This window comes from Ictidomys tridecemlineatus, chromosome 10 (genome assembly GCF_052094955.1).
Source record: "Ictidomys tridecemlineatus isolate mIctTri1 chromosome 10, mIctTri1.hap1, whole genome shotgun sequence".
NCBI classification, from domain to species: domain Eukaryota; kingdom Metazoa; phylum Chordata; class Mammalia; order Rodentia; family Sciuridae; genus Ictidomys; species Ictidomys tridecemlineatus.
Window position 1 is genome coordinate 144,013,623 of NC_135486.1, and position 15,643 is coordinate 144,029,265.

Here is a 15,643-nt window from a genome sequence, read left to right on the forward strand (position 1 = left end):
GCTCAGGGAATCCATGTGTTCCCCTCAAGGCCCAGCTAGAGCCAAGGTCTGTCTGACTCCAGATCCGCCTCCCGCCCCTGCTTCCTGGACTCCTTCCCCGGAAGCACTGCGCTTGCCAGGGTTTGCCTCCAGATTCACTGAAGTGAGGAAACAGGAGAACGCGGTTCAGATTTGAGCTTGGTTGGCTGGCCCTGCTTTTCAAGAGTGAATCTGTCCTTCTTGGTATTCTATGAAAAAACCTGAAAGAAGAATAGTTTATTATTCTCTTTTATACTTTTAAACTTGCATCTTTATTTAGCAGAAAGAAAAGAGAAGCACTCAATAAAATCAGGTCCCAGGCCCTGGCTTGTCTCTTCTGAAGACCAAGAAGTGTGGTGGAAGAACAGACTTAGAAGGCAGTCTTGCACCCAGTGACCTTGGGCAGGAGCTAACACCCCTGAGCGCTGGTTTCTCTGTCTGTCAGATGGGAGCCACGCAGGGTTGTTAGAAGGCCTGAGGAGGGGACACCGCACAGCCCGCACGGCCCCGGGCAGGCTGCGGTGACCAGAGTGCTGCTGTTCTAGGAGGTGGTGGCGTGGAGTGTGTGACCCTCAGCCTCGTGGCCCAGCATTCTTGGTGGGTTTTGGGCATCGTGGCGCTGGTCAACATGCTTGCCAGGCCCTCGTAGACCCCCATGGGAGGTGGCTTCTGTCCCCAGGGAGCACCTGCCTGTGGGAGTCTGCCCCTCCACCCACCCCTGACTTTGAAGAGCACTCTTTCTACTCTGGGAAGTTGGGGCAGAAACCAGGAAAAGTACTGGGGTTTCCTTTTATATATTTTATGTTTTAAGTAGCTTTATTTTTGTTTATATTCTTGGAAAGATCTTCCATTTGTTGTTTGCTGAGCAAAAGCAGATGTCTTACCAAGAGGCTGTGCTGGGCGCCAGGTCCAGGCTCCTTGCGTGGGTCTGGACGGCCTCGGCTTCCCCAGGCTTGGGCCGAGGAGGCAGCGGTGCGTCTCTGCTCTGGTCCTGCTGGTGTCTGCCTTCAGAGCCCCAGAAGGAGGGGCCAGGGACACGAGGCCCCCCTTGAATGGGACCTCTCTTCACATTCCCAAGGTCAGGTCTGCTTATTTGAGAGTTCAAACTGCCAATGTTCCCCGTGACCACCCACATCTTGGGCCTTCTATGCTGGGCTGGCACAGGGCTGAGGGACACAAGTGCCTGACATTGCTGAGTCTCAGCCACTTAGCATCTGTGGGACCTGAGGTCACTCTGCCCACGCAGCTCTCTTTCTTCCCTAAGGCCTTGAAGTTCAGTGCGGTACCCCAGCCCCTGGTAGACAGTAGGTGCTTACTAAATATAAGCTCTTTGGATTTTTTAACAGAACTCCACCTCTTGGGACAAATCTGATAGTTAACAGTTGTCTTTATGGAAACTGTACTTTACAGTCTGGGCTGCTAAGAGCTCAGGTCAGACCCCAGTGCCGCCACCGTGGCCACCGAGGCCACCGCAGCACAGAGCTTTGTGCTGCGCAGAGAAGATGCAGTGCTTCAGGAGGGCAGTGCCCTTCCAGTGTCCTCCACAGGAGACTGCTTCAAGGTGTCTCACCAGGTGGGGACCAAGGCAGGACCCAGGAGCAAGGAAGTGGGCAGACGAGCAGCCTCATGCCCAGGACCTGACGAGGCCGTGCAAGACCTGGGAGGCCCCTCACGTGGGCCAGGGCCGACTTCTCAGCATCTGGGGGAGGCCTGCTGGAGTTCATCTTTGTGCAGGTCACCTGTGGTGACAGTGGTTGGTCCCTTCCTCCTCCTCTGTGTCCCGGGGCGTCTGTTAAGCGGCTGGGTGGCTGCCCCTGTTTGGAGAGCTGTGCTGGTTGTTCCCCTCCAGCATTCATCTCAGGGCTGTCCATGGCCTGCGCATTAGGGATTGTTGTGCCCACGTCCCTGATGAGGAAAACGAGGCCCACAGAAGTCAGGGGCCTTGCCCAGCGCAGTGGAGCTGGGAGGCCGGGGCAGACCTGTCTGTCTGGTTCTGAGCTCTGTCCCCTGCTGGGCGTGTCACTCCATGTGGGGGGGGGGGAGCGGCCTGCAGGTGCTGTTTGATGGGGACTGCCTCATGCTTCTTGGCCCAGGTGGCAGGCCTGTTCCCGGGGCTGAAGGCTGCTCTCTGTAGACTTCGCTGGCTTCCGGGACTCTGCCTTGTTCTCCTTTCTGGAGATGCCTGGCGGCCACCCTGGACTCTGACCAGCAGCCTGGCCTGGATAGGAATCCTGTGCTGGCAGGTTCAGGGGTATCAGTGCACACCTTCCCGGGGCCAGGCCTTAGCCCTGTTGGCAGCACAGTCCCCACCGTAAGCCAAGGGGCTACCGGGGAGGGACTGTCCCTGGAGGACAGAGCCAGGATTTTAATTATCTCTGAAGACCACGGGCATCTCCCTGCTCATCTCCCCACTCCTGCTTCGGTGGGGAGGACCTGGGAAGGCTTCCCCTAGCCGGGTGGTTTCCATAGCCTGCGGTGTCACTGGAAGGGGCCTGGACTCCAGCCCTCCTGAGGGGCGTGCCATAGGCAGCTCCTGTCACCTCCCGAGTCTCAGTTGCCTGTGACTGCTGGGGGCAGAATATGCGTCCAAGGTCATGTGACTCTTGAGAGGCAATCCTGGCAGATGACAGGTGCTCCGTGAGGGTGTGAGGGAAAGCGCTCCAGACCTGAACACGGGGGTGACTTGTCTCTTTTTGCCTGTCTTTCTGTCAGTGCTTTGTAGTTGTGCATGGTGGCGGCGTGTGCTGTTGCGCGTCCTCGTGTGCCCACCGTGGGACCTAGCCAGGACCCTCCCCAGCGCTCCCCTTCCTTCCCCTCCTCTTCCCTGGTCCCTTTCCTCCCCTGGCTCCCTTCATTTTCCCGAGCTCCGCCTCTCCCTCCTCTTCTCCCTTTTCCCCTCTAGAGAAAGCGTGTGGCCCTTGGTGGGAGTTGAGCTTGTTCCTCTTCACGGGTGCTGAACTGGTCTCTGCTGTGCCGGGGGCCGGGCCAGAGCTGGCGCTGCTTTGTGAGGTTCTCCCCTTCTCTGTAGCCACGAGTGACCTGCCCTCTCGGTGCAGGCCCCTCGCTGAGACGTCTGCAGCCCCCTCTCTGCTCTCTCTGCAGGCCATCCGGGTGTTCTTCATGCTGCGCTCCCTGTCGCTGCAGCTGCGAGGGGAGCCGGAGACCCAGCTGCCGCTGACTCGGGAGGAGGACCTGATCAAGACCGACGATGTCCTGGACCTGAGTGAGTCAGCCCAGGGCGTGGGGACACAGTCACACCTCGTGGTGGTGGTGTGAGGATGGTGCGGGGCCTACCTCATGTACTGCCACCGACCTGTGCCTGTGAGCCAGTGCATGCTTGTCACCTGAAAGTTTTGCAGATAAGGGCCGCAGGTTCTAGGCATGTAGATGTCAGTCTGCAGGTTCTGCTCTCTGGAACACAGGGCCCCTGCCCTCGGAACACCAGCCCGGCACAGCTTTGACGAGTGTTGTGTCTGGGCGTCCTGCGTCGTCCATGAGGGAAGGACTCTGCTCCTACAGAAAGGAGGCAGGTCAGCAGTGTTGAGTGAGAGTGAGGCTGGGGAGGCTGAAGGAGCACGTGCTCAGCCGTGACCTCAGGCTGCTCACCTGACCTTGCAGGGCAGGGCCTCAGTATTCTCATCTGCAATATGAGGCAGAGATTTAAAGGAGACAGTGTGTCGAGGCCAGAACCCATCTCCTTGAAGCTTTCTTTTTTCTCCTTCCGCCACGGGGCGTGCGCACACTGAAGGACAACATGGTTTTCTATGAAAAGCATTACAGGTGGAAAATTAGGCTGCTCATGGAATAAGGCAGGAGAACCGGCTGATGATCTGGAAAATCAGGAGTAGTTCTGTGGTGAGGCACAGCTGGCTCTGAGCACTGAGTACCACCAAGAATCAGCCCCCCACCCCCGTAGTTGAACACAGTACCTTTATTTATTTATTTTTATGTGGTGCTGAGGATTGAACCCAGTGGCTTACACATGCTAGGGAGTGCTCTGCCGCTGAGCCCCAGCCCCAGCTCTGTTTTGTATTTTATTTAGAGACAGGGTCTCACTGAGTTGCTTCGAGCCTTGCCTTTTGCTGAGGCTGGCTTTGAACTCCTGATCCTCTTGCCTCAGCCTCCCAAGCTGCTGCCATCCCAGGCTGAGAAGCAGCCCTGCTGACCCCCAGCTCTCCTCCTCAGGAGGGCTTTCACCAGGTGGTGGCAGGACAGCCTCTAGCAGCCCAAGGCTTGCTGCAGCAGCCTAGCAGCTCCAAAAGTCACAGAAGCCTGGGGTGGAGCCATCGCTGCTCTGGCTTGGGTCGCAGCCCTCCGGAACCAGGTGTGGTCAGAGCATGTGCAACACTGACTGTCTCAGGGTCACTCAGGCAGCCCAGAGCAGGGAGAACTCCGTAGCCTGGGCCTTAGGAATGACCCTAAAGAGGAGGTGGGGCTGGGCAGGCAGAAACAAGGGGTGGCCATTGTCTGAGGTGACGGCATTGTCATTTTAAGTTCACTTTATTGACTTATTTAAATCAGTTTATTGAGATATAATTTAGTCACAGCAAAATCTGGCAAACTTTAGTGTATGGTTCAGAAGGTTTTGGCTAGCCTGTTCAGCAAGATCGTGATACGGATTCTCAAGTACTGACTTTTGTGACTGATGGCCCTGCCCTGCCGGGCACCTCCTTAAGGAGATGACCAAAACCTCCACAGCCCGTTTCCCCACCTGTAAAGCGGGGGGACCGTCAGGGCTCAGGTGTAGCTCCGTGTGGAGCGCTTGCCTAGCCTTTGCGAGGCCTTGGGTACAGTCCCCAGCACCCCATGCCCACACACTGGGGTTGGCCGCTCTTACACTACAGGTTGTTCTGAGGAGCAAGTGAGTGTGAGATGAGGTGCGATGAGCAGGTGTCACACCTCACACACAGCTGTCCTCAGCAGGCTGTCGCCCGGCACACAGACAGTTCTCCGTGAGAGCTGTGCTTGTTCCCGGTCTGAGCTCCTCTTTCTGGCCTCCCTCTGGCTTATGGTCTTGATCTTGCCTTTTCTTTGGAGAACAAAGAATCCCTGACCTCTGTGCGCCCATCTCCTTTGGCCCTTTCTCCACTGCGAAATGGCCACAGTGATTCCTGGGAACTGACTGAGCCGGCTGGAGAGGACCTGAAGCCAGTCGTCCTCATTTCGATCCAGGAGAGGAAGGGCCCTTCCAGCAGGCACTGAGGATGTTTTCACCCGTGAGATGGAATTAAGTTTTATGCTGGGAATTCACATTCCTTCTCTCCTCCCCCTAGGAATGGCCTGCCGAAATAAAGGTTAAAAGTATTTCACTTATCAATTTTAATTGATTAGATTGCTAGTTGAGATCACTTAACTGAGCCTTTTTGGGTAGTTGGCCATTAAGAAAGTAATGGCTGTCTGTCTTTACCCAGCCTGATTGCAAATTATGTCTTTTGCTGAAGAGGGTGGCGTTCAGAAAATACTGGGATTATGGATTTTAAAAGCACATGATACTAAAATAAGAGCATGTGTTGTTGGTTGGCTTTTTTTGTTTTTTGGGGATTGTGTTACTAGCAGCCAAATCCAGGGACCCTGCCTGGATCCTAGCTGGTTGGATTTGGCCACCCAATCACATAAGAAATATGCAGATGATAGAAAAAGGAAAAAATGAACCTTATGCAGTTTGATCAAACTGGGCAGAAGTAGCTCAATGGCTTCTCTGCGGGTCCCATAGAAGTGGTTACAGTTTAAAACAACCAAAGCCAGGAGGTACTCTGTGTGTGGATTTAGTTAGGCTGTGCTAGACAGACTGGGCAGGGGCACATCTCCCAGGCCAGCAGGGCAGCCCTCCAGCTTCTACCCTCAATTTGAGGAAGTTTGAAGTTAAAACAGTTTGAAGCTTTCAATTTTAAAAAGGGCTATTTTGTTTGTAAACACAAGAGCTCCTCACTTACCATGGGCTAAAAATCACCGTTACTTTTCAATGCACAAAATGCCTTCTGTGTGTCAAACTGTGGGGCATGCTGGGAGGCAGGATGGCTGGAAGTGGGCACGCCTCATCTGTCTGTGGGGTAAGGAGCCAGCTCAGGGCGAGGTGTCTGGGGTGGTCAGCTGCTATCGCCTTCGATAAGGTTGATGGGCGTAAAGAACCCAGCTCCACGCGGCAGAAACGGTGGCATGGAGCAGTATTTACTGACCTCCTTGCACTTGGATAAGAAACCTCGTGTGAGCACACTCCCCAGCAACCAGCCCAGGCTGGTCAGCTCAAGCATTTGGCACAAAAGATGGCCTCTGCCGTGGAGCAGCAAAGATGTCCCCACTTAGGAAAGAAGCATCCTGGTGATGCTTGAAGGGAAGCCTGTCCTGGGTTTTGGTGGAGAGGAGGAAGCAGGAGGGCCACGAGCTGGCGCCTTGCCGTCTGAGCCTGCTGAAGGAGGGAGAGGAGAGGAGGGGAGGGGGGGGCAGAGGAGGAGGGAGGGGGACCAGGTGGGACAGGTGTGTTTCAGAGAGAACAGCGCCCTGACTCCGCACGCCGGCTCTTAGACACCCCAGTTGTTGACCATTTTGCAAAATTGTGTTTTCTCTTCCCACCATCATGCTTTCTGAGACAGCCCACCCACTCAGTGCACCAAGCACACAGAAGGTGTGATGTTATTGCATCTCTGAATACTTCCCTAACAGACAAGGACTCTTTCCTACTCTCTTTAATTGAATTGGTCGCCACCATTTGCAGACCCCAAGTGCCCCCAGCCCTGGTTGCTGCTTTGGGCTGAATGTGGGGACGGGAGCTTCCCCTGGAGGTAGGGACCATGCTCTTCCACCCGTGTGCTCTCCACCTGGCCCATCGACAGGCGATTTGACCACCTCTGGTGTGGTTGGAAATGATGAGCTTTGTGACTTTCCCAGGGTCTTGATGCTTGTGACTCTCGGTGGCCTTGCCTTTAAAATGGCTCTAGGAGACCCTCTAGGGAGAGCTGTTGGGAGTATCACGTGTGTCAAGCACGCAGCACTGAGCTTGGTCCAAAGGAAGCGTTCCGCGAGAGCTGCCCGGCTGCGCTGCAGAGCTGGACGAGGGGCGACAGACTGCTGCGCTCCGAGGACCTCCTCCTCTCTTGAACCGCAGCTGTATCCTGAAGTATTCGAGCCAGTGCATCGCTTGTGTGGTGGCACTGTTTTGGGGTTTAGGAAAGGCAGCTCTAGTGGTGGCTTGGGCCAGAGGCCGTGTGACTCACTACTAATGAGTCCTCTAAGGACAAGTAGCCTTTGAGGAGGAACCCCAGGCTCCTGCCTGTTTCCAGATACCACAAGCCATCCCAGTACTGAAGAAATGTGCCCATTTTCCATTCGCCCTACAGAGACAGCAGGCCGCCGGGCATGTTGCGTTTCCGTTTCCTTCTGCCCCCTCACGCGGGCACTCACGCGGGCACTCACGTGGGCACTCACTTTCACACAGCTGTGGCCAGAGCGTGTGCTGCATGCATGTGGAGTCTTGTTTTCTGATTTTTACAAAATCGATCCGCAAACCCGTTCAATGAAAACCCATTCATTCCTTGAGCTGTTTGTGGGTGTGGCCAACATGCTGAGAACACGGGGGCAGTGGCCAGGAGGAGCCAAGAGTCGACTCGGGCTTTCCCACAGGGACACCTGGCCTCAAAGTGCACTCCACCTCTGGAGCTGGCACCGCCAGGTCAGGGGTCCCAGGTGAGGTCTGGGTGTGGGCTCAGCGTGCAGGACTGAAGAGCCCCAGCCTGCTGTGTCCCCACAGGCGAGCCGCCTCCCCTCCTGGTGCCTCCCTTCTGTAGGACAGTCCTGGAAGAGCTGAGTGAGCCGTGTGCACGACGTGCTCAGAACAGGGCCTGGCACAGTTGCAGCTTGGGAACGTGGCCAGGTGAGGGTGCTGGGAGGGAGCTCAAGGAGACGCGAGGGTGGGCAGGAAGCCCCCCGCCGTGGCCCCTCGGCAGCAGTGCCCACATCACTCCGTAGGTCTGAGAACCGTCCTTTTCCATTGGCTGAGACGTCTGCAACCACCCCAAATGGGAGACATTTCCACTTCTGCCTGCTTTAACCCAGGGAAGGTTGTCGGTCCCTTCGTTGGTGGTCCACAAGAGAAGGTGCAGAGCCTCCAGAGAACTGCCTACAAGTCGGCAGGTCTGGCTGGGTGTCTGGTGGCTTACCTAGATTTGGGCACTTCCCGACCTGGGGCTGGAGATGTCCCTCCTAGGACCTTGGGAGTCCACAGCCCAGGAAGGTGTCAAAACAAAGCCAAAGCTCTGGGGGTAGAATTGCCACCTTGTTCTTTAACCAAGCAGACTTTGTTTATTTATTCATTTTTAATTAAGGCATTTATGGTCAAGGTGGTGTGTGCCTATAGTCCCAGGTACTCAGGAGACCAAGGTAGGAGGATTGTCTGAGCCCAGGAGTTCAAAGCCAGCCTGGGCTATAGCGAGACCCTGTGTCTGAAAAATCAGTAATAACCAAAATTTAAAAAGCATTTATGAACTATTATTCCATAAAAGAAAGGGCTTTAATATTAGGCAAGTGGGTAGGACGCCATCTCAGAGTGAGGGACCGTCTTTTCTAGAGGTAGCCGAGGTGGCCAAGCCCACACACTGTGCTTTAATGGCGCGTCTCGCGAGCTCCCCAGGAGCAGGTCAGAATCGGCCTTCCCCACAGAACCGCCGGGCAGCCCTCCCCTCGCAGCTGATCTGGAGGCACAACCTGGGGCTCATCCTCAGCTTCCTCTTTCTGTTGCCGCCGAGCGCCACCAGGCCTGAGCTCCCTCCCCACTCTCCCCCAACGGCCACCACGTTCACCCGGGTGCTGAAGTGGCCTCTTCCGAGCCAGCCCCCTGCCTCGCGCGGCTCCTTCCAGCCTGGCCTGCACCCTTGTGCTTTCAGTGCAGACGGGAAGCCAGGGCTTTCTTCGTTCCCAGTGACCCTCCAGCCCCCTCCTGATAAAGAGCAGAGCGCTGACCCTCAAGGCTGAGCAGCACCATGACCACCTCCCTACCTGCCTCCTTGTTTTTCTTCAGACACCTCAGGGACCCCCTGTCCCCCCAAATCCATCCTTCCCCAGAGCAAGCACTGCAGGGCGCTGAAGGCCACGGAAGCCCACGCGAGGCCCATCCTCCACGTTCTCGGCCACGTTTGAGATCCAGCCAAGGTCCCCTTCTTCATCCTCCTTCACTGCTGACGTGGATGAGTGTGAGCAGGAGGGTCCCGGAAGCCCCTGCAGGACCCCCATCTCCACAGCTGCTCACGTCCTGTCTGCGCCGCCAGCTTTTAGGCAGAGTGGAAGCATGGAGCGCCGGGCAGCTGGTCTCCGGGTCAGTGGTGTGCTTCCAAGTGTGGGAGAATGTGGGCTCACTGATCTGTCTTGGAGGGCCAGTGGCAGCCTGGTCTGTCAGTTCTGGAAAGTCTCCTCCCTGGGTTGGCCCTGTCATTGTCAGGGTCCTGGTGAAAATGATAAAACAGCACAAAGAGTGAAGACGGTGAAAAACAAAGCCAGAATGCGATTCCGTGGAAGAGAGCTGACTGGACTTTAGACCTGTGGCCCAGCGATCGAGTGCCGGCCTGGCAAGCACACGCCCGAGCTCCGTCCCCCGCACACTGAAGGCAGAGAGGAACAGGCCGAGTGTGGAGATAATTCCACCAAGTAGAGAAATTGTCCTGGAAGAACACCCCTCAAAAGGGAGTGGGAAGCAGGGTCCTCTTCTTGATTTTGAAACTAGAGGGACACGCTGACCATCAACGTGAATTAGATCTTGGATTGAGAAAATTAGAAAGTAGCTTTTTAGGAAATTTTTCTGGAGATTGAGAGTTTGCATGTGGATTTGTGTAACTGAGATCAGCATTTCATTTGCTGGGTGTGATTGGGCCGGAAGGTTGGGTGAGAGAGTCCTCGCAAGGACTCCTTGGCCAGTCCAGGCTGAAATGTTTAGGAGTCAAGCGTCCGATGCGAACGCTTTGGAATGACTCAGAAAATAAAAGTGTGTTCCCTTTCCTGTTCTTTAAACTTTTCTGGAAGTCTGAAACTTTTTCAAAGTAAAAGCTTAAGGAAGGGGCAAGAAGGAGATCAGGTCCTTAAAAATCTGACATTCTGTAATCGAGGATCGTGATGCTCAGGCCCTAGGTCTAGAAGAACCTGGGTTTGAATCCCCACTGTGTGACGTTGGGAAGCTCCTTCACCTCTCCTCCTCCTCGCTCTGTAGAATGCAGCCCATTGCTCCTGCTTTGGGGCTCTTCTGTAGATTAAAAGAGCATCTTTGGGAAATGGTCAGCATCCCCTTGGGTGGATAGAGACTTGGGATAAACCGTCCTTGCTGTCCCCCTGTGACTGACACTGGGCATGAGATTCTTGGGTTGACACTGAGAGAGTCTCTGTAGGCCTCTGACAGAGCAAAGCCCATAACTGTTCCTGTCCAGGAGACGCTGGAAAGTGGAAGAGGTCACACAGGCTCAGTCACCAGATGAGTTTCTTGGAAAGATGACTTTGAGGAAGGTGGGTGCTGGCTGGAGAACCGAAACCGCTGCAGCCAGACCCTGAGAGCGCCTCGGGGCGCTTTAGTTTAAGCATCCACGCGGGGCCCTGGAGAAGTGGTTTGTTCAGTGCCAGTGCCAAAGTGGACCAGTGTTGTTAACACGAAACCAGAGAGGCCAGCACGCAGGTGTCCAAGGCCACCTGTGTTTTTGTCTCTGAAGGGGGCACAGCCCACACAGGCCTCTGCAAATGGAGATGTTCAGGAGAGCACCCTGGTGGGCCTCCCCCGACCTGCCACCTTGGAGTGACCCTTCTGCCCCACGATCAGGGGCTTCCCAGCCATCAGCCTTAGCAGCTGCACACCACCCCCACCCCGCCAGGCCCTCTGTGCCTGTCCCTAGAGACTTGCGCCCTCCCTCTCTGCCCGTGTCCTGGTTCATGTGCACCCTCCTGGCTGTGGTGCTGTGTAGCTCCTGGACATGGCCAGCCTGCCGCTGTCACTTCGCCTGCATTGCTGTCCAGCCCCACACTCCCTGTGGGTGGTGCATCTCCAACAAGTAGCCCCCCTGCGTGTGTGTCCCGGTGCCCATGTATGGCACAGAGCTGACTCGAGGAAGAGGCTTGTCACATTGAACTGATTCAGGTGTCAGCAGCCACTTTAGCTATTTACAAACTCCAGCGGCATTTCTAAACTTTGCCTTGAGTAATTCAAGGCAATCAGAGTGTGAGTTACAAAATGATGTTGGTCCTTCATTGTGTACCTTTGAAGAATTCCCTGGCTAATGAAATATCCCCCAAATCTTCGACCCACCTTGTTTTTTAAACGCGTAGATGATCTTCATTTCAAGAGTTGAGCCACCCCCAGATCATTTTGCTGCTCTGAGTTAGAGTTCCCCAGCCTGCCTCCCCAAGTCTTTCCCCCGCTCCCTTGTGCCATTTGGAAACTGGGGCTCTGAGCTGGGTGCACCAGGAGAAAGTCATGACGTTTGACTTAAACCACTGACTCTGAGGAGCAGGAAGCAGGAGTTGGTGGCCCTCACAAATCGGGCTTCTCCGCGTGCTGGGTGAATAACGCTGCTGGCCACTTTTCAGAAATGAAGTAGGAATATGGAGAAATGAAATTTGTATCTTATAAACTGACTGGAAATGTGATTATAATACAGCTGTCAGTTTTGTTCAAGTGGAAAATTTTTAAGTAAATCCAATTGCAGCATTATTTGGTTCTTTTAAAGCAGGGTGATGTAGCTGTTTCCTGCGTATTGATTATTTGATTGGTACCTGTCTGCTGGATCTGTTTTTTTTTTTTCCTCAGTAGCATTCATTGATGTGGTTTAATGTATATTCCTGTAATCCTTGCCTGTTTTATAAACTTGCCATCATAATCGAGCTACATTAGAGAGGCATGTGCTGCTGAGATCACAGGGGCACCCGATGCCTCTGCCCCTTCTGTTGGCTGCATATTGACGTGGGCCTGGGACAGTTCTCATAAGACAGACATTTTTTTCCTCTACAAAGCAGAATTCCTAGCTTTTATCCTGTGCATTGGGGAAATGAGGCATTGGAGTCAGAAAGACAGGGTTTTGAGCTTTTCCCCTCTTAGCATAAAAATTATTGTTTCTGCTAAAGACTCTGCAATTTGAGTATTTTCTCCAAAGCCCAGTCCTTCACACATTTGAAAATGGGGCCATGGTTTGGATTTCTCAGGAAGGGATCTGGTGGCCTAGATTTGCCCAAAGAGTGACATCTTCTGAGGCACAGCCTTGGGCTGTGGATGGTTCTGGATGCAGCTGCACCATGGAGCTGCCAGGAGCAGGGATCGGCCCCGCCATCAGCTGAGCCTCAGCCCTGGCACCGCCGGGTACCACCTCCTGCCTGCTTCCTGGCCTCCCTGCCCTCCCTGCCCTCTGACCTTCCTAGCTGATTTTGCAGGCTGTGGGGAGGACGCGATGCAGCCGTCCTGGGGTCGATAAGCCAGGCCTCCTGGGTTTCTGTAGCTCCTCTCTGCTTCTCATCCCGCCACAGGCTCTGGCAGATTCCACCAGTCCAGGGGTCAGACAGGGAGAATCTGCCCCTCCTCTTCCTGTGGCCCTTCCACCCTGTCGGACTCGGGAACAGGGACAGCTGCCTCCACCTCACCTTCTCCCCCAAAGCACACGTCAGGACCTTCAGGGGCGCTGACTTCCCGTCTCGAGGTCATCCCCAAGGCCTCTGTCACCTGCACAGCCCTGCAGGATGTGACACCGCCCCCCGTCTGTCCCTTACCATGCTGCCCCAGTCACACAGAGTTCTGGAGATCTCCACCTGTCACCGGCGCTGCCTCCCAGTGCTGCCTCCTCGTCAGCATGCAGCTGATGGGGAGGAGAGGGCAGTGAGAGGCGCCACAGGAGACGGGAGTCGTGGAGGGGCCCGCTGAGGGTTAACGTGGAGTTTCGAGGTGGCGCTGGTCCCTCGCCCTGGCCCACTCAGTGAGGCTGCCTGGGGCTCCGCCTACACGGGGCTCCTGGCCCCCGCCCCCAGTCGCCGGTTTCCCGCCCACCACACGCCCACCTCCACCGCTGGCCAGGCCCTAGGGATGACAGAGGACCTGGTGGACGCTGAGGCCTCAGGAGGGGAGGGTTGGCTTCCAGCCCCGATATCAGATCAACCACAGAACACCCAAAACAAACCTCTGGGGAGGCTGAACCAGCACAGACACTGTGACCTTTACGAAGGCCTCCTGGGGAGAGGGCTGTCCCCTGCACCCACTCCTCTCCAGCGCGTCCTCAGCCTCCAGCCTGCCTGCCCCACAGGGAGGGACAGAACCAGGGAACGCCAGCCAGCCCCTCCCCCCCTCGCCGAGCTGTTGTCACCTAGGATCCCAGATACAGGCCAGGTTGAGGCAAGAAAGCCCTGGTTTGGCGGGGATGACCACTGAAATCTGTTGTGGGGCAAAGACGGCGTCCCTGAAGACTTCACCTCCAAGTCCTGAGGTCAGCCCCTAAGCTGGGAAGCAGGTGCTGCCCAAGTCCCCTCACCAGAGCCACAGTCCTCAGTGAGGTCCACACAGGTGGCCTTAACTCCAGGGCTGCAGTACACCCGTCCTCGGGCACTCTGAGGAGGAAGGGGCAGGTGGCTTCGTGTGCAGGGCCAGCTCTTCCCCTGGGGGATCCTGCCAGGCAGCAGGCAGGCACTGGGGGGGCAGCGGGCACACAGGTCAGCCGTCCTCGGGCTGCTGCCCTCGCTCTCGCTCTCGCTCTCCCCCTGCCAGGATGCATGGAGGTGAGCTTCGTGGGTTGCCGTGCACACTGAGCTCCTGTTCCCGAGTTGAGGAAAAGTCACCTCGCTCCTCCACTTTGGGCACTTCCTCTGAGAGAGATTGGACTTCCTGGATGCCCCTGCCTCACACATTGTGTGCTGGGGGGGGGTGCACTGCATGCCCCCACCCCACAGCCCTGCACCACCCTGCAGCCCTGCACTCCCCCACCCCCAGGCTGTGCCAGGGCTCAAGCAGTCACTGAGCCGCTCTGCCCAGCCTTGGTGGCCGCTTACCTGGGCTCCAAGGAGCCTCCCTGTCAGAGCTCGTGGCTCCGCCTCCTGGAAGCCAGCTCATGCCTAACTCTCCTGGTGTCCTGAACCAGCGCCAGTCCTGGAGATGGCCTGTTCACTTTCAGGCAGGGTCATAAAAATGCCTCACGCAGACCGCCCGAGCTGGAGTCGGACAGCCGGACCCGAGGCTCAGAGGTTGGCAGGGCTGAACTGGTGTCCCCGGGTCCTCCCAACTTTTCAGTCACTTGCTTATAATTAAGGGCTACAGGTTCTCATCCCATCTTCCCCTTCCTCCGTGAGTCCAGTGTCGGGGGATGTCACTGGTTTTTATACCAGATTCAAGGTGAGACAGACCTTTCTTTCCCTGCCAAACTCTCATGCAGAAAAACCCCAGGCAGCTTCCTGGCTTTTGAGCTTGGCAATCCATGTTATCTCGTGCGCTCATCTCTTCTCATTACCATACCAGCCCTTTGAATTTTATAATAGCTTTGCATTTTTCAAAATGTAGTCGGGGTTTTCCAGAGCTGTGCAAAGCCAGGAAATCTGCATGTCATTTAAGTGACTTCTGTTAACCTTTAGTCTTTAACTGGTTTCTCATTAAACGTTCTTCTCTCCCAGCTCTGCTTTGCATTCTGCAGTACCTATAGGGAACTTGATGCAAACCTGGACCTTTCTCCAGTCCCCCTGGGTCCCTTCCCTCGCTGCCTTCCTTCCCGTGAGCCCAGGTACCAGACTCTCTAGAGGAAGCGAGAGGTGGAAAAGTGAGTCCTAAGCAGTATCTAGTGGAAGGTTCCAGGCTAGATTTATGCAGTTCTTAATGCACAAGTAGTTCAGCTCGCTTTCTCCCAAACCATCTTTTCAAGTTGTCAGGCCCCTGGCCTTAGCTGCTTCCCTCCCCAGCATGGCATCCTCTGCTGTGTGACAGTCTTGCTACCATCTAGTGACCTCTGTTTCCTGGGGCCAGGCACCAGGTGAGGATGCTGGAGCAAGGAAAGATTAAACAACCTGCCCAGGTCGTCTCTGCCAGAAGCAAGAGAGCCAGGTGTGAATGCGCAAGTCAGCTGCAGAGCTGGTGTTCTGGGCTAGGACTCCCCTGTCCCTCCACTCACCACTAATGTGCTGTCCTCCATCATTGGCCTCACAGTGGGCACTGCGTAAGGTGCCAGGAATACAGAAAAGGTCAGTGTCGGCCCCACCTTCAGGTAGCTGGAGGCACCCAACAGGAGTAAGACCATGGACAGGTGGGTGCGGGTGCTTTGACGGAACTGCAGGGTCGCTCCAGGAGGAACGCACAGTAGCTGGGCTTTGCGGGGGGTTGAGGGGGACAAGAACAGCTTCTGAGAGCGTGAGCTATAGAGCCGAGGGGGTCCTGAGTGGTTTTCACCAGGTGGACAGGCAAGGACACTGCAGGCAGAGTAGCATCGTCCCTACTCCAGTAGCCTGTGTTCAGAACACCACGTGGTCATGTGGATTCCTTTGTCAGCTCTAAAAAAAATTTATAGAAACTTTTGCTTTGAGACTTAAGATGATGCATATATTATGTTAACGCTCTGGGGCTCGGAAGAATGGCGTGAGTCTCGCTGGGCTAAACTCAAGGCATTGCTCCTTTCTTTTTTTTTTAATATACTTTTTAGATGTATAG

General features: G+C 55.4%; 1 protein-coding gene across 5 annotated transcripts in view; it reads left to right on the forward strand.

Annotated features, from left to right (window-relative positions):
* The window catches only part of Clec16a (C-type lectin domain containing 16A), a 176,269-nt gene that overhangs the window by 87,692 nt on the left and 72,934 nt on the right, over positions 1-15,643 (forward strand). For all 5 annotated transcript variants that reach the window (XM_078024644.1, XM_013359513.4, XM_005327182.5 and 2 more), the window contains exon 18: positions 3,121-3,241. In XM_078024644.1, the coding sequence (XP_077880770.1) occupies positions 3,121-3,241 (121 nt within the window). The remainder of the gene's footprint in view (positions 1-3,120; positions 3,242-15,643) is intronic.